General features: G+C 35.8%; 1 protein-coding gene across 3 annotated transcripts in view; it reads left to right on the top strand.

The window, feature by feature from the left end:
• The window catches only part of Mhcl (Myosin heavy chain-like), a 363,403-nt gene that overhangs the window by 118,571 nt on the left and 225,475 nt on the right, over positions 1-19,357 (top strand). For all 3 annotated transcript variants that reach the window (XM_089086598.1, XM_089086597.1, XM_089086596.1), the window contains one exon: positions 272-478. In XM_089086598.1, the coding sequence (XP_088942724.1) occupies positions 272-478 (207 nt within the window). The remainder of the gene's footprint in view (positions 1-271; positions 479-19,357) is intronic.

The raw sequence follows: 19,357 nt of genomic DNA, 5'->3' as shown, positions 1-19,357 counted from the left end.
TTTGTATGCGTTTTTGAGTTTTTTGTGTACCTCCCCCCCCACCCAACCCCACCCCTAATTATTTTCAGTATAACCCCCTCCGAAAAAAAAAATCCTGGGTACGGCCTTGATAAAAGGGGTTGGTAGATGTAATTTACCTAAATGCTGTTGCAAACAGTGCTTGTGTTTTAAGTTTGTAGTCTAAAAGTCTTTATGCCGCCTAAATCAAAGGAGTATTGAAGCTATTAAAAATTGAAATATAAGGTTAACACTAAACTGTTTTTCATTACAGCCAAAATCTGACGATGAACTATCCCGAGAGAGATCATGGTTAAATGAAGAGAAAGTATGGCTTCCTCACAACAGTGGCTATTCTCTGGTTACTTTTCTAAAGCCGTCAGATGTTGAAAGTCAGCAACTGACTCTGTCGGATGGAAAAAGGAAAGTGAAGTCAACAACTGGAGAAATTATTGACGTTAGCGAAGATGAATTGGAAAAAGTAAGTAGGCTTTCTGCTGCCGGTGCATACGTATAAGAATAAATTTTGGGGTGGGGGCGGTGTTGATAAGATCGTAAAGATGCCAAAAACATGCAGGCGAATTACGCGGAAACTATTAGAGGTTATTGGAAAAATCATAACAATCCTGCGATTTCGTGGGAGGAGCCTCCGAAGGCTCTTCTCCACCACTACGTACTTACTTGCTCTGTTATTGTTTTCCCGTAAAACTGGCTATATAAGATCTTAGATTTTCACAAATAAGTCACTGAAAGTACTGGACAGATGCAATATTTAATGAGGCTTTAAGTAACAAAACTAAAATTCAATTAGAATTTTTTTTTGACTGTATTGAAATGAGAAGCGTTTTGCGCAATCAAGATTTCATTTGGAACTTAAGAAATGGCATAACCAATTTTCATAATTCTAACTTTCAAATTTCATTCCAATTTTCATTTTGATTTTGTAATTAAAAATGATTTATAATGGGCAACATAAAAAAAACACCCCTCCCTCTAAATAGGTTAAATAGCCCAAAGTTTTATAATAAACAGAATAGGCCCCCGATATAGATTGTTCAGAATGGCATGGGTTCCGTGTAGATTCCTTTTAATCTCGCGAAATTCATCGCCCCGAATTACCGGGACCATGTAGGCAAAGGTATATTTGTAGGAATTTTTATTAAGGTCGGGGATGGGGGGTAATTAATCAAAACAGTAAAAAGTAGTATCGACTTATGTCTACTTTTATATGCCACTCAATAGAAACATTTATTCAGCTGTAATTTAATAGTAACTTTATTCCAATAGTAGCTCAAATTTTGCCTAAGAATAAATTGAATGGAAGTTTTTATCAAAACAAATTCGGAAGTTTTTTTAAGTTGTGTTCAGAAATTGACATAAATTTTGGTAAAAAAGAAAACCGAGCTTTTCTTAATTTTTTTTTTTTAGTAAAATATTGATAAAGTACCATGTGTGGTCTCAAAAAAAAAAAAAAATTTGCCAATTAAAACTAAGAGAACTATCTAGATTTCAATCATTCCTCAGGTGACTCCCCACAGTATACTGAAAACTGCTCCCAATACCCCCCCCTCCCAAAAAAAACGAAACCCCTGTTGCTGTGAAAATTACTAATGAAAAGCTTGAAGCATTGATTAAAATCCTTAGATAAAAAAGCATTGGGACAAAATAGGTTATGCTGAGTAGCTTGGGTAAATCTTGACAAAACCCGGAATGAAATATCTCAACAATTGGTGAAAGCCATACAAACCTTTTGTATTGTCTTATTAACTAAAGAAAATACAAAATCTTAGCTATTTGAAGCCTATTGTATGGATTAAGTGTAAATTTTAGTCTTGTCTAGGGACAAACGTAAACTTGAGTGAGTGGTGAATAATAGGCTACACAAGTACCAAAATTCTTCCCCCTAAGGAAATAAAAAAAACAAAACTCAAATAAAATTATCAAATTTGGAAAGCCTTATTTTCCGCGGGGAGGGGAGGGGGTAAATTTAATAGTAATTTAAAAGTAAATTAAAGTAATCATTATATATGTGTGGTCTTCTCCTATCGTTCCTATCATGATGTAATCTTCACAAGCTATTTTTCAAGAATAAAATCATTGCAGTGGTGCGGAGACTTACTGAATGAATTACTCACGAATTGTATATTCCTTCAAAGCTTCAGAACAGTAAGAACTGTCTGTTGTACTGCTACTTGTTCAAGCAGTTTCAATTCAAGAACATTTAGGGAGGGGGGAATGTATTTTTAAAAGCTAGAGGGCAATTTTTTTATCTTTACAAAAAATGCTAAAATACCTAAAAAGGTAGTTTTCAAAGTCTTAGGGGGGGGGGGGTGGCAACGTTCCAATGCCCTCCCCCGCATTGACTTGCTCCTATTTAGATGAAAAGTAAAGAATGAAATTGAAATTGAAAACAACAAAAATATTACCATGTATGAAGAAATGGAATTTAGAGGGAACTTTTTGGGGAAAGGTTTTTTTTAATTAATCAAACAGTTCGTGGTAACGAACTGTAAGTAAGGAGCGACCCGGTTCAATAGTAACGGATGCTCTAAAATACGGGATTTTGATACCAGTATGTAATCAAAAGAATTTGATTTCTATTCTCACTTTAAGTATTTAAGTTTTATTAAGTTTACTCTTACCCATCAAAGGTTAGGAGCCGGAGAAAATTTGCCTGATTTTCGATAAAAGGGGGAACCTAGTTTAACCCTCCCCCACCCCTTAAATTAGCCTCTCACCTCACAGCACAGCCCTGTATGTCACAAAACAGTGAAAAAACTACATTAACTCTTTGGATTTTGGACGGCCAGCCTAATATGCTATCGCAGGACATTGTTACTCTTTACTTATTGTTCGACGGTTTGCAATTGTTGCGTCCTCATAGATGTTATTCTAGTGTATTTTCTTTAATCTCTAGAGTTTTTTTTTCATTTTGTTACTTATTTTTCAGTCATGGTGGTTGTCTTGCTGGTATATTTACCAAGGCCGTACCCAGGATTTTTTTTTGGATGGGGTTATACCCCCAAAAAATTTCGGGGGGGGGGTTACACAAAAAAAACTAAAAAAAAACGCATACAAAATTTGCTTATACCCATTTTTGTTGCGTTTTTATGAGTCAGAAAAACATTTCAGGGATTCAAACCGGGTACCCCCCTCCCCCCGGGATACAGCCCTGATATTTACCCACGACCAATGATTTTTTTTCAAAAATGTACTATCATTAGTACTTGGCTGTAATGTATACGATTTTCTCAGCACAGTGCATTTGCTTTGACTGCTTTAAGAAGGCATCCCAGAGGCAAGGCTATTAAGGATGATATAATCAGATTAGGATAGTTTTGAAAATAATTCGGTGGCAAAGAATTACTCAGGATTAGTTATCAAAGATGGCAGACCTGTGAGATTATATCTTTTGAAATCTGTTAATTTCAAGGGCTACTTTTAGAGTCCAATTAGGTCTCTAAGATGGGCTTAATTGATAATCCGATTAAAAACTAGATTGCATTTGATACACTAGTATCCTTTTCCGAGCCTGAATCCCATCCCTGCACTTCATACAATTTCTTTCATCTTCTTTTTCTGTTTGCAATGTAAATAGTTTAAGTAAAATAAGAATTTGTACAGTAAAACGTAAATCAGGTCTGTAAAAACGCATTTGCAAATTATTTCCAAAACTAAAATATGGTCTGAAACCCATTTTTAATTGGTATTTTTTGTTCGCTTATTTTAGTCTCTGTTCGTTTCAGGAGCCGTCGATTTAAATCCAAAACATCTTTTGTAATCTAACTAAATCCATAGTAAGAATTCATTGATTATCACCCAGATGTCATTTCTTTTTCATGGAAAAAAATAGGGAAAATTTAATGGGGGACGTGATTTATATATATATGTGGGACAAATATAAATAAATTTATATTTGAAAAATAGATTTCAAATATAAGAAAAGTTGAAACTCCATAATCAAACAGTTCGTGGTAACGAACTGTAAGTAAGGAGCGACCCGGCTAAATGGTAACCGAAACTCTAGAAAACGGGTTATTGGTACCAATAGATACATCAAAAGAATCAGATTTCAATGTTGATTTCAAATATATAACTTTCATCAAGTTTAGTGCTACCCATCAAAAGTTAGGCGCCTGAGAAAATTTGGCTGATTTTCAAAAAAAGGGGGAAAGACCCCCTAAAAGTTATAGAACCTTAATGAAAATCACACCATCATATTCAGCGTATCAGAGAACCCTACTGTAGAGGTTTCAAGCTCCTATCTAAAAAAATGTGGAATTTTACATTTTTTGCCAGAAGAAAGATCACGGGTGCGTGTTTATTTGTGTATTTATGTGTTTGTTTGTTTTTGGTTTTTTTTTTCCCAGGGGTGATCGTATCGACCCAGTGGTTCTAGACTATTATAGATCGACTAACGGGATCCTGTATTAAAAGTTATATTTCTCTTTTTAAGTGACCAAAAAAATGGAGGATGAATCGGCCCTGCCCCACGCTTATTTTTTTCCCAAAGTCACCCAATTAAAATTTTGAGATACCCATTTTGTTCAGCATGGTAAAAAATATGATAAATATGTCTTTTAGGATGACTTAATCTCCCGACGTTCCCAAAGGGAGGGCTAAAATTTATTAACTTTACCCATTGTTAACATTTAGTATTGGTTATTGGGAAGTATACAGACGTTTTCTGGTTTTTTTTCTGGTTGTGGGTGGTAAGGGGGGGTCGGTGGTTATGTTGGAGGATCTGTTCATGAAGGAAGTTTTGATGGGGGAAGGGAAATTGCCATGAAGGGGGCACCGGACTTGCCAGCATTATTTATTGGTTATTGGGAAGTATACAACCATTTTCAGGAAGGATTTTTTTCTGGAGGGGGGGGGCTAGAGGAGGGGGTTACTCTGGAGAATATTTCTGTGGAGGATGTTTCCTTGGGGTAAGGGACAATTCTATGAAGTGGGCGCCGGATTTCCAAGCATTATTTAAGAAACGATCATAAATTAAATAAAAAAAAAACAAGTTTTTTAAACTGAAATGTAAGAAGGAATATTAGAACTTAAAACGAACAGAAATTATAACGCATGTGAGGGGGTTCTCCCCCAAGTCAGTACCTCGCTCTTTACGCTACAGTTTTTTTTTAGTACTTTCAAAAGAGCTATCTTTTCTAATTAAACGGCCTTTGTGATTCAGGGGTTTCTGAATCAAAATTGTTTTTAACTTTTAACGTAAAGAGCGTGGTATTGACTAGGGGGAGAACCCCTTCATATGAGTAATAACATATACGTAATAAAAAAACAATAAAAAAACAAGCGATACGGCTCAATAGTAATCGAAACTTTTAAAAACGAAATTTTGATGTCAATAAATGTATCAAAAGAATGTGTTTATAATGCTGATCCTAAATATATAAATTTTATTAAGTTTAGTATTACTCATCAAAGGCTACGAGCCTGAGAAAATTTACTCGATTTTTTAAAGAGGGGGGAAACATCCCCTACAAGTGAAAAAATTTCAATGAAAATCACACCGTCAGATTCAGCGTATCAGAAAACCCTATTACATAGGTTTCAAGCTCATATCCTCAAAAATCTGCAACTTTGTATTTTTTGCCAGAAGAAAAATATACGAATATAGAAGTTCGTTGCGTAAGTTAATTTGTAAAGACATCCATTTAGCAAAAGAAAAGTAAAATTTTTATACAAATAAAAGCTGCATTAACTAAAAAACGATCAGAAATTAAATAAAAAAAAAACAAGTTTTTTAAACTGAAAGTAAGGAGCGACATTAAAACTTAAAACGAACAGAAATTATTCCCTATATGAAAGAGGCTGTCCCTCCTCAACGCCTCGCTCTTTACGCTAAAGTTTGACTCTGTCTCACAACTTTATTTTTTAAAACAATAAAAAACTTTAGCGTAAAGAGCGAGGCGTTGAGGAGGGGACAGCCCCTTTCATATACGGAATAATACAGAAAAATACTAGCTCAAGCTACCATTTTGTTATATAATGTTCAAGAATAATACTGGATCTGACATATATCAAACGCTTCTATTTCTTCAAAAGTATTACAAAAGATGGATTACATGAGATACTATGGATTACAAAAGATGCTATGGATTTAAATCGACGGCTCCTGAAACGAACAGAGATTAAAATAAACGAACAAAAATACCAAAAATACACGATTTATTTATATTTATATAAATCTATTTTTCAAATATAGGGGGGCGCGAGGGGACACGCGCCCCCTAATGTAGTCTAAAGTAGTGTAATTTACTTAATTAACGCAAGTTTGCGTTAATTAAGCTTGCTCTTAACGCAAGTTTATCGGGTCAACCTATTTTGCCCCCCACCCCCCCCCCCCCTGAAAAAAAAGGATATTGAAAAAAATATTATGGTAAGGCGCTATTTTAGGAGCCGTAGATTTAAATCCATAGCAGTATCTTTTGTCTGTATGTTTGATGTGATGATTTTAGTTCTTGTTCGTTTTTGGTTTTATTTCGTTCATAGTAATTTTGTTTTCATTAATGATTTCGTTTCTTCTCGTGTTAGGTTTTAATGTGGCTCCTTCCTGTTCTTTGATAAACTTCTTTAAACTAGTTGTTTTGTTTTTTAGTTGGTATAGTTTTAATATTCATTAATAAAAGGATTTTTAAAATTTTTTTCTGCTTAAGAACTAAAACGTTGGAATGACATTAAAAAAAAATTGACAGAATTTGAATAAGCTGCCAGAATATTCGATTAGCCACATGTTTGTGCCATAATTCTTATATAATATTTTTTATATAAGCATATATATAATGCTGTAAAACTAGGGCGAATGTGGAGGCAGATTTTTATTCATATGGATTGAAGTAGATGATTATGAATGTGCACGCGTCTTAATCCATCATTTTATTTAAAGAATTTCGTTTCAGGTTTTGTTTTGTTGTAATTGCCTGTTTGTACACAAGTCAAGATCGTTGGTCCAAAAAAGAGTTCCATTTAATTGCGATTGCCTTTTTCTTTGTGGACATATCAAGATCGTTGGTCCAAAAAAGAGTTCCATTTAATTGCAATTGCCTTTTTCTTTGTGGACATGTCAAGATCGTTGGTCCAAAAAAAGAGTTCCATGTTGTTGTCTTAAAAAAAAAAGACAAAACAACAAAAAATATAAGGGCTCAATACAATCAGATTTGCTTCTTTAATTTTTGGTTTTGAGAAATTTTCAAGTAGATCAACGAAAATTAAATTTTGAGGGCTAAGAATCAACACAACTGGAATTGTCTACCTAAAGTTGTTGTCACTATTAAGGTCTCTTTGGTCCAGTGTTCTTACCGTAAAAAATACAAGCCGATTAGAGGAAAACAATTTTTGACCATTTTGGGATGTCAATGATCGGTACTGTGTCTTTTTTACCCAAATATTTTTCCCTCTTTGGTTTGTTTTGTCCAGTGTTCTGCATATGCACAGTTAGTTGCATGCCGATCGGAGACAAATAAATTTGGGCGGATTTCAGACGGAATCTGAGATGTTAATTCTGGTTGAATTTGTACTAATTTTAACTTCATTTTTGTTAATGGGTTTTCATTTTAAATTAAAAAGAACAAATTAAATTCATGATAAACTTTAAATCATTTAATTTTTTTTCTGTGAGAAAAAAAACAACAAATAAATAACAACCAATGTTAGGCCAACCCTAGAATATGCTACTTGGTATGTTGTTCATGTTTCATGTTTCAACGTTATTCATGTTTTTTTTTCTTCGAAAAGCGGTAAAAGGGATTTTTAATGTGATTTTTGGGGTTGGCTCTTTTTTGGGCACCATTAGTAATTTTGGGAGAACAGTCAATGGTCCATGGCCCTAAAACTCATTGACCCATTAAGGGTTGACTTCTCGGCGCAGCATATCTAAACTTGTAATCAGCGTCGTATTACGAGTAACTCTCTATATTAATCAACTAGAAATTGCTACAGATGCTCGTTAGGTATTTTGTATTACATTGCGGTGCTTTTAAAGATTTTAACTTCTCATGACGCCTCTGTTAAAAGCCTTTTTAGTACTTTTATAGCCAATCAAAATAATTCATAACGTAGTGGAATCCGCAGTAGAAGCGTGACTTGTTAATATTTTTTCTTGGTTCTGTGTTATTTTGCAGTCTTTCAAAGATGTATGCTAAAATCACAAAGGAGTGTTAGCAGTTAACTGGAAGGTTTTGGTTCGTATGTAGGTGGTAATTGCTGGTCTTATGAAAAAATTAAATAAAAAAACAAGTTTTTCAACTGAAAGTAAGGAGCACCATTAAAACTTAAATCGGACGTATGCTATTACGTATATGAGGGGGTTCGCCCCCTAGTCAATTTCTCGCTCTTTACGCTGAAGTTTTTTTTAATACTTTCATAGGAGCTATTTATTCTAATTAAACGGTCTTTGTGATTAACGGGTCATTCTTAAAGAATTTGAACAAAATTCGAACTTTAGCGTAAAGAGCGAGGTATTGACTAGAGGGTGAACCCGCTAATATACGTAATAAAAATATACGAATATTGAAGTTCATTACGTAAGTTATTTCGTAAGATACGTATATTTATTACTAATAAAATTGTTCGTAAATAAAATTAAAAGTTCTAGTACCCTTTTTGAGTAACCAAAAAATTGGAGGGCAACTAGACCCCCTACTCCGCCCCTTTTTTCTCAAAATCGTCAAATCAAAATTTCGACAAAGCAGTTTAGCCAAAAAAAGTAAAATCAATATGCCCATTTCGTTTTGATTATTTATGTACGGTGAGGCAAAATCAAAACCTGTATTAATTCAAAAACGTTCAGAAATTAAATAAAAGAACAAGTTTTTTTCTAACTGAAAGTAAGGAGCGACATTAAAACTTGAAAAGAAATTATTCCGTATATGAAAGGGACTGTCCCCTCCTCAACGCCTCGATCTTTACGCTAAAGCTTGACTTTTTCTCATAACTCTATTTTTTAAAACAATAAAAAACCTTAGCGTAAAGAGCGAGGCGCTGCGGAGGGGACAGCCCCTTTAATATGCGGAATAATCTCTGTTCGTTTTAAGTTTTAATGTCGCTCCTAACATTCAGTTTAAAAAAATTGTTTTTGTATTTAATTTCGGAACGTTTTTGAATTAATGCAGGTTTTGATGTTGGCTCACCAACATTATCAACAATATCATGTTGGCTCACATAATTAAAACGAAATTTGCATATTAATTTTACTTTTTTATTGGCTAAATGGCTTTCTCGAAATTTTGATCGGACAGTTTTGAGAAAAAAAGGGCTAAGGAAAGGACCTAGTTGCCCTCCAATTTTTTTTTTTGTTACTTAAAATGGGCACTAGAACTTCCAATTTTATTTACGAACGTTTTTATTTGTAATAAATATACGTAGCTTACGAATTGACTTACGTAACGAACTTCAATATTCGTATATTTTATTACGTATATTAGGGGGTTCGCCCCCTAGTCAATACCTCGCTCTTTACGCTAAAATTTGAATTTTGTTCCAATTCTTTAAGAATGACCCCCAACTTTAGCGTAAAGAACGAGGTATTGACTACGGGTGAATCCTCTTATGTACGTAATAATTCTTGTTCGTTTCAAGTTTTGATATTGCTCCTTACTTTCAGTTGAAAAAACTTATTTTTTTTTAAATTTAATTTCTGACGTGTTTTTAAATAATGCTGGGAAGTCCGGCGCTTCCTTCATAACAGTGTCCCTTTCCCCATGAAAAGTTCCTCTATAGAAAGATCCTCCCACATAAGCCCCGTCCCCCACCCCAGTACCGAACCCCCCCCCCCTTGAAAATGTATGTATACTTCCCAGTAACCAGAATTATATGTAAACAATGGGCAAAGTTCATAACTTCCAGACCTTCCCCAGGGACTTTAAAGGGTTAAGTCATCTTCGAAGACATAGTTATTATATTTTTCGACTATGTTGAACAAAATAGCTATCTCAAAATTTTGATCGTTTGACTTTGGGGGAAAAATGAGCGTGGGAGACGGCCTAGGTGCCCTTCATTTTTTGTCACTTAAAAAGGACATTAGAACTTTTAATTTTCGTTTGAATGAGCCCTCTTGCGATATTCTAGGACCACTGGGTCGATACGGTCACCCCTGGAAAAAAACAAAACAGATAAACACACATCCGTGATGTTTCTTCTGGCAAAAAATACAAAATTCCACATTTTTGTGGATAGGAGCTTGAAACCAGTACAGTAGGGTTCTCTGATATGCTGAATCTGGTGGTGTGATTTGCATTATGGTTCTATGACTTTTAGGAGGTGTTTCCCTTTTTTCGAAAATAAGGAAAATTTTCTCAGGGACGTAACTTTAGATAGGTAAGACTAAACTTGATGAAACTTGATCTGGTGAAATCTGATTTTTTGATGTATCTATTAGTGTCAAATTTCCGCTTTTTAGAGTTTCATTTACTATTGTGCCGGGTCACTCCTTACTTACAGTACATTACCACGAACTGTTTGAAGACAGAAGCTTTTTAGCTGTCTTTCAATCAGATAGGATGTTAGGAAAAGTCGACAAGTAAATTAAAACTTCAGTCAGTTGCATAAATATTGGAGTGCTCAATTTGAAGCAAGTACGAATGTATGGAAATCTTAGAAAATACAGTAATCTGTATTTTATAAAATATAATTTCCCAAGAACATAATCATAAAAACATAGCCAAAACTAAGGCCAGTTAAAGCCAGAACCATAGAAATATAGTTACAAATATTCTTATCCGCTAGTTAAAAGATTGCGTATTAAATCAAAGAAAATCTTTAAATTTTGTCTTGTCGTATGACTGAGATTTTTTTTTTCAGTTTTATTAGGTATTAATTTAAAAAAAAACTTTCCGAAAAAGATGTTTTTCAAAGAAATGTAAAGGCCATATTAAACTTAAATCTGCAGAAATAAATTCCGATAATAATTCAAACTCAAAACGACCAGAAAGTACTATTAAAGAAAGAACTATATTACAATGAATGGTATGTTCAACGAAAACAAATTATATTACAAATATTTTTTTTATTCTTATTACAACATTGAAAGTAAAAATATAATATAAAATCTTGAACTGTTGAGCTTTCAGAAATTAACATAATTATATATCTATTCAGTTTAATTTTATTAGTTCTTTCCAAGGACTGTTCTAGACACACGTAGTTTTCAGTAAAGCGGAAATGACGCAATAGGCTTTAAACTTTTACAGCTAGGGAGTGGGTCAGTAGTCAAACTCATGTTTGTAGTGGGCTTGTTCGTTTTAAGCTTGATTTGCATATTCTATTTAAGTTTTACTCGTTTTAAGATTTATTTATTTATTCATTTTGATTACTACCTGTTGTATGTTTGTTTGCTATGATTGTTTATTTAGTTTCTGGTCGTTTTGAGTTTAAATTATTATAGGAATTTATTTCTGCTGATCTGAAGTTTAATATGGCATTTACTTTTCTTTGAAAAACCTATTTTGGATTTTTTTTTTCATTTTTAATTATTAATTTTTGTTCGTTTTTGATTGCCAAGTTTTTTTATGTTCCTTACTTCAAAATCAATTTTTTTTTCACATATAAATTTCATCAAAGTACCAAAACATTAAGGTGATGTTTTTTTTTTCAACATTAAAGTTTCGAAATTCAACATCCCCCTCAAAATTCCACGAAAGTCGTCACAAATAGATGTAGTAGCAATTGCAAGCAGTCGCAATCACTGCTGCAAGTTGTTGCAGTTAGAAGTAGTCACAGTTGCAATCACAGCCAGTCTCATTTGCAGCCGCAACAGTAGCAGCAATAGTAGTGGCCCTGAAAGTTTAAGTTAATACCTTTACCGCTTCCTAAGATATTGCAGATAGGCCTTTTTGATAGCTTCTTTTGACATATTGTTTCTTTTGATTTGGCTCGACCTACCCATCAGCATTTCTCGAAATTTCCCGAATTGCCTCAATATCCTTAGCTTTTTGGACAGATCCAGGATCGAACATTCCCCTTTTTTTATGATGAATTCTGCTTGTAAAGAATGGACAAATTGCATAATTTACATTTCTGCCCCGGGGGCTGCGGGGGCCTGGCATCCCTAGAGGGTTAGATATGAGACGTTGACACTATTTCAAATAAAATGGCTTTTTAAGATCTCTACCAGTGTTAAGGAGAAAATCTAAAAGAGTAAGAGGGGGAGGGATAGCTCCCCTTTGTTCCTTTTTCAGCATGCCTCCCAACATGCCTTTAAAGTTTCAACTAACACCTTTAGCCTTTCCTTCGATATTACTGTTGTCCTTTTGAAAACTCTCCTGTGTATAGTTTGCTTTGAGTTTGTTTGACATCGTCTTCAATATTTTCTGAAAGTTTTATTTCACTCTTCTTTGCCTTTTTGGAGACTCAGGATCAAACATTCCATCTTTCCTCGATACCGACGTATATAACTTACAATACTTGTCCCAGAGGCTATGGGGGGTTTAGTCATCCCCGGAGTTAAGTTATTTGGCTTTTTCGACTCGTTGAACAAGATGGCTATTCAAAAATTTTGATCAGACATCTTTGGAGGAAAGGCAGCTAGAAAGGGAAGAGGCGGTGGACTGGTTGCCCTCTGACCACTTTTTAACATCTTCCTCAACATGCTCTGGAAGTTTAAATATAATGCCCTCAGCTGTCCCTGTGATATTGCAGATGCACCTTTTCGGATAAACAGGATGCACATAGTGTATTTAAATTTGGTTTAACAAGCCCCTCAGCCTTTTCTACTTTTTCGTAATGATAAATCCTGGTTGTAAAGAAAGAAGAAATTGCATAATTTTCAATCCTTATCTTGCGCGTTGTGGCGGGCATTGCATCCCTGGAGGCATAGTTTCTAGATCTTTTGACTATTTTGAATAAAATCGCTTTTTCAAAAGTTTGACAAGTGATTAGTTGAGGGATCATCTGAAAATGGCAAGGGGGTGGGTTACCCTTCAATAGCTCTTTAACATCCCCTGAAATTTTCAGATTAACCCTCAACCCTTCCTTAGATATTGATAATACGTCCTTCTAACGATCAGCATGCACACAGTGTGTTTTATAGTGTTCAGCATCCTTTTCCAAAGCTAAGGGCGGGGAGGGGGGAGTATGTCATCTCAAGGCATAGTTACCTGAGCTTTTGACAATTTTGACTCAAAATAAGCAGAAATTAAAATAAGTCAAACTCAAAACGAGCAGAAATTAATCTGAGCAGGGTTCTAACTCCTATGCTTTCTAAAAGCTAGAATATAATTTGTGCTTAACTGAAAAAATTCAAATGAATTTACTGAAAAAAAAATGTCTTTTCAGTTTAATATACATATGCTAATATTTATTCCTTAAAATCTTAATTAATTTTTGATTTCTTAAAGTTATAAAAATGAATTTTTGGTTTAATGAAGTTGTTTACTTTTTTTTGAAAAACTTATTTGTGGAAATTTTTTTTTTAAATTAATTTCTGCTCGTTTCATATTGGCATAGTCTTTTTCAGGTAAAAAGACTGAGCCTCTTCTAAACAACCATCCCTTCCATAAGAACCTTTAATACCCCCTGGGCATAACTTACAACTCTTGCCCCTAATCTCTGGGGTTTATTTCAACCCAAAAAGTCTTGTTAGACGCATTTCGGGACAATATGACTTGTGTGTAGGGGCGAGAGGGTAGCTGCCCTCTGATCATAACTTACAACCATTGTCCTAATCTCTGGTTGTTTTTTTTAACCCCATAAGCCGTGTTATATGATATTTAGACTATTTTAAATAGAATGGCTATCTCAAAATTTCTATTAGATGCATTTCGGGACGATACGACGTGGGTATGTGGGGGAGGGGTAGCTGCTCTACGATGACTTTGAATCTTAAAAAGAGCACTAGAGCGTCTGATTACCAATCTAATGAGCCCCCTTCGAAGTTTATATGACTAAGCTTTCTATAAAAACCTTCAATGTCCCAGGGCATAACTTACAACCCTTGCCCTGAGCAGTGGGGGGATTTGTTATCCTCAAAGATATTGTTTCCAGATATTTCAAATCCGTTGAACAAAATGGCTATCTCAAAGTTTTGATTGGAAGTGTTTGAGGAAATGATGGACGTGCGGGGGGGGGGGGGCATTTGCCCGGTGATCACTTTCGACTAATAAATTAGGCACTAGTCCTTAATTTCCAATCGAATGAGCCCTTTTTGAAGCTTTTACGACAAAACTTTCTATAAAAATCTTATATGCCCCAAGGGCATAACTTACGACCCTTGTCCTGAGTGCTATGGGGGGAGGGTTTTCATCCTTAAAGACATAATTTCCAGACCTTGCAACTACGTTGATCGGGATCAACTACAAAATGTTGATTGGAAATTTAGGGGAAACGATTGGCATGGGGTTTTGATTCTCCCTCCGATTTCTTTCGAATATTAAAAAGGGCAATAGCCCTCTCAACTTGCAATTGAAGAAGCGCTTTTTTGAAGTTTTTACGACAACGCTTTCTATAAGCACCTTATATACCCCCAGGGCATAACTTACAACCTTAGCCTTGAGGGCTGTGGGGGAGTTGTCGTACTCATAAGACATAATTTCTAGACCCTTCATCTAAGTCCAACAAAATTCTTATATAAAAATTTTGATAGGAAGTATTTGGGGAAATGATGGGCTCGGGAGGCCATTCGCCCTTCAATTGCTTTCAACTGTTAGTAAGGGTACTAGCCCTTCAATTCCCAATTGAATGAACCCTTTTTGAAGTTTCTACGACAACGCTTTCTATAAAAACCTTATATGCCCCCAGGGCATAACTTACAACCTTTGCCAAGGGGGTTGTGGTGGGTTTGTCATCCTCACAGACATAATTTCTGGACCTTTCAACTACGTGGAACAAAATAGCAATCTCAAAATTTTGATTGAATTTGTTCGGGGAAATAGTGGGCATGAGAGGGGGGTTAGTTGCCCTTCAATCACTTTCGACTATTAAAAACGGCACTAGCGCTTTCAATTTTTAATGGAATGAGCCCTTTTTGAAGTTCCTACAACAGTGCTTTCTGTAAAAACCTTATATGCTCCCAGGGTATAACTTACAATCCTTACACTGAGGGCTGTGGAGGACGGGGGTTGTCATCCTCAAAGACCTAATTTCCAGAACTTTCAACTACGTTGAAAAAATTGCTATCTCAAAATTTTTATTGGATGTGTTCGGGGAAATGGTGGGCGTGAGAGGGGGGTTTGTTGCCCTCTAATCACTTTTTAATATAAAAATGGCACTAGCTCCTTCAATTTCCAATATAATGAGCCCTTTTTGAAGTTTCTACGACAACCCTTTCTATAAAAACCTTATACCGTTTCAGGGCACAACTTGCAACCCTTACCCTGAAGGCTGGGGGGGGGGGACTGTCATCCTCAAAGACTTAATTTTCAGAACTTTAAACTACGTTGAAAAAAATGGCTATCTCAAAATTTTGATTGAGTGTGTTTGGGGAAATGGTAGGCGTAGAGGGGGGTTAGTTGCCCTCCCATTACTTTCTACTTTTAAAAATGGCACTAGCCCTTTCGATTTCCAACTGAATGAGCCCTTTTTGAAGTTTCTACGACAACGCTATCTATAAAAACCTTATATGCCCCCAGGGCATAACTTACAACCCTTGCCCTGAGGCGTGTGAGGGGTTTGTCATCCTCAAAGATATAATTTCCAGAACTTTAAACTATGTTGGACAAAACAGCTATCTCAAAATTTTAATTATGTGTTTGGGGAAATGGTGGATGTGAAAGGGAGGGTTAGTTGCCCTCTATTCACTTTCAACTATTAAAAAGGGCACTAGTCATTTCAATTTCCAATCGAATGAGCCCTTTTTGAAGTTTCTACGACAACACTTTCTATAAAAAAAAACTTATATGCCCCTAGGGCATAATTTACAATTCTTTCCTTGAGGGTTGTGAAAGGGTCGTCATCCTCAAAGACATAATTTCCATAACATTCAACTACGTTGACAAAATGGCTATCTCAAAACTTTGATTGGACGTATTTGGGGAAATGGTGTGCGTGAGAGGGGGTTAGTGCCCCTGCAATCACTTTCTACTATTAAAAAGAGCACTAGCCCTTTGAAATGCCAATCGAATTAGCCCTTTTTAAAGTTTCTACGACAACCCTCTCTATAAAAACCGTATAAACCCCCAGGGCATAAATTGAAACCCTTACCCTGAGGGCTGTGGAGGGCTGTCATCTTAAAGACCTAATTTCCGGAACTTTTAACTGCGGTGAACAAAATGGCTATCTCAATATTTTGATTGGATGTGTTTGGGGAAATGGTGGGCGTGAGAGGGGGGTTAGTTGCCCTCCCATCACGACTTTTAAAAAGGGCACTAGCCCTTTCAATTGCCAATTGAATGAGCTCTTCGCAAGTTTCTACGACAACGCTGTCTATAAAAACCTTATGTCCCCTGGGCATAACTTACAACCCTTGCCCCGAGGGTTGTGGGGGGTTTGTCATCCTCAAAGGCATAATTTACAGAACTTTTAACTACGTTGGACAAAATGGCTATCTGAAAATTTTGACGGGATGTGTTTGGGGAAATTGTGGGCGTGAGAGTGGGACTCGTTGCCCTCTAATTACTTTCGACTATTAAAAAGGGCACTAGCTCTTTCAATTTCCAACCGAATGTGCCCTTTTGAAGTTTCTACGACAACCCTCACTATAAAAACCTTACATGCCCCAGGGCGTAACTTAAACCCTTACCCTGAGGCATGTGAGGGGGGGGGGTCGTCATCCTCAAAGACATAATTACCAGAACTTTCTACTACGTTGATCAACCCTCTCTATAAAAACCATATAAACCCCCAGGGCATAAATTGAAACCCTTACCCTGAGGGCTGTGGAGGGCTGTCATCTTAAAGACCTAATTTCCGAAACTTTTAACTACGGTGAACAAAATGGCTATCTCAAAATTTTGATTGGATGTGTTTGGGGAAATGGTGGGTGTGAGAGGGGGTTTAGTTGCCCTGTAATCACTTTCAACTAGGAAAAAGAAACTAGCCCTGTCAATTTCCAATCGAATGGCCCCTTTTTGAAGTTTCTACGACAACACGTTCTATAAAAACGTTACATGCCCATAGGGCATCACTTATAACCCTTGCCCTGAGGGTTGTGAAGGGGTCATCTTCCTCAAAGACATAATTTCCAGAACTTTCAACTACGTTGAACAAAATGGCTATATCAAAATTTTGATTGGATGTGTTTGGAGAAATGGTGTGCGTGAGAGCGGGGTTATTGCCCCTCCAATCACTTTCTTCTATTAAAAAGGGCAATAGCCCTTTCAATTTCCAATCGGATGAGCCCTTTTTGAAGTTTCTACGACAGTGATTTCTATAACAACCTTATATGCCTCCAGGGCAGAATTTACAACCCTTTCTCTGAGCGTTGTGGTGGGAGTATCCTCCTCAAAGAGACAATTTCCAGATCTTTGAACTATGTTGAACAAAATGGCTATCTTAAAATTTTGATTGGATGTGTTTGGAGAAATGGTGGGCGTGGAAGGGGTGTTAGTTGCCTTCTAATCACTTTCGGCTATTAGAAAGGGCACTAGCCCTTCCAATTTCAGGTCGAATGAGCCCTTTTTCAAGTTTCTATGACAACTCCTTTGATATGAAATGCCCTGACCTAAAACCAACCAAAAACCCAAAAAATAAATAAATAATACATTGTGCCAACATCGTTCTTTACTTAGGCAGCGCTATTGCGCTGCCTTTGATAAATCCAGGATGTAAACAATGTGAAAATTGCATAATTTACAGTCCTTACCCTGGGGCTACTGGGGTATGGTACACTTGGAAGTATAGCTATTATAACTTTTGACTAGTTTGAACAAAATGATAATTCCAAATTTCCATGAGTGTTGATCAGAGGGAGTACCGAAAAAGAGCAATGAGGGGGGTTGGGTGGTTACCATAAAATCCCTCTTTGACTTCTCCTCATCATACTTTGAAATTTTCAACTTAATGCCGTCAGTCGTTCTTTAGATATTGCTGATATTCCCTTTTCACAACCAGTAAGCACATAAAGTGTCTTTGATTGTGTTCGGCATCCCTCTCATCATTTCCTTGAAGTTTCACCTTAATATCCTAAGCCTGTTAGGAGACCCAGGACCAAACATGCCCTTTTTTCCAATAAAAATCCTTTATATGTTAACAATTGGCAAATTGCATAATATGGGCCCTTGCCCAGAGGCTGGGAGAGGTGTGCCAACCCCAGGGGCTAGTTATTTGACATTTAAATTATTTTGAACAAGATGGCTATTTCAAAATTTTGATTCGATACATTTGGGGGAAAAGTGTGGGGACTGGTTGCTCTTTGATCACTTTTGACTCTTAGCAGGTTTAGCAACTTTCCAGTCTGTCCCCAACTAAAACAGAAAATTCGGGCCGTCCAGAGAATAAGATTATTCGTCCTTTTCGAACCTTGTTTTTGGGCGCCCTCTTGGGCCAGAGAGCGATCTCAGAAATTTTTAGTCAATCAGAGAACCTTTTCTTACTATAAAACATATATTCAAACAATTGTGTAATTTTCAAAACTGACGGCCCATTCTCTTGGAGTTATATTACTTCCTAGGAATAATTCCTTGGAATAATATTTAAGGATTTTGTTAGCCCTTGAAGCATTTTTACGGCCTGAGTCCCATAATATTTCCTGTCTTTTTGTGAAAAATCTTCCACGGATGATTTGTGAATTAAATCAATCCTTTAAAGAGTACATTTATGATTTTTTAAAAGCTGGAGGCCTTATTTAAACAAAAGTTTGACTGTGCTTCCATTTGCTAATTGGGTTATAATTTTTTCCTCTTACCGTTTTCTTAAATATGGTTATGTAGTTGCACCTAGGAGCAGTGATGGTTAAAAATAGCTAAGTAATTGGTTTCTTTTTTAGACAAGTTGTAAGTTCAGGTTTGTACTGTGATGCAAATAACAAGGTTTAATTGTCACTAAGCACCAACTTAGCGATGTGAAGACCGTAAAGATGACGTATTACCCAATGATTTTGAAAAAACAGTCCAATTTGTTTTGAAGTTTCTGGTTTAAAGGTACTAAATATCTTAAGTTTAAGCTTGGAAAAGGCTTTGTGTTAGAATATTTCTAAAATACCCGTTTGTTCAAGGTGAAGGATTTTTAAATATGTTAAATTACTCAATTGAGACATTAAATGTGTGTATAAAGCACCAAATAGTTTTTCGTGTTTTTTTTCTCATCATTTTTTTTTGTTTTTCATTTTACTGGGCTTGTCTCATTTAGTTTAAGACCTACATTTTGGAGTCAAAACAAAAGAAGGGACAGAAAGGGGGGAAAGAACAACGTTATAGATAAATAACCTATAACAAAGATAAAATAACTATATTTGCAGCTGTAACTGTGTTTATAGTTGTAA

This window comes from Artemia sp. Qi Xiang Cuo, chromosome 3 (assembly GCF_049724085.1).
Source record: "Artemia sp. Qi Xiang Cuo chromosome 3, ASM4972408v1, whole genome shotgun sequence".
Classification (NCBI taxonomy): domain Eukaryota; kingdom Metazoa; phylum Arthropoda; class Branchiopoda; order Anostraca; family Artemiidae; genus Artemia; species Artemia sp. Qi Xiang Cuo.
Note: the sequence above shows the minus strand (reverse complement) of the source record. Positions and strands in the feature narration are given on the sequence as shown.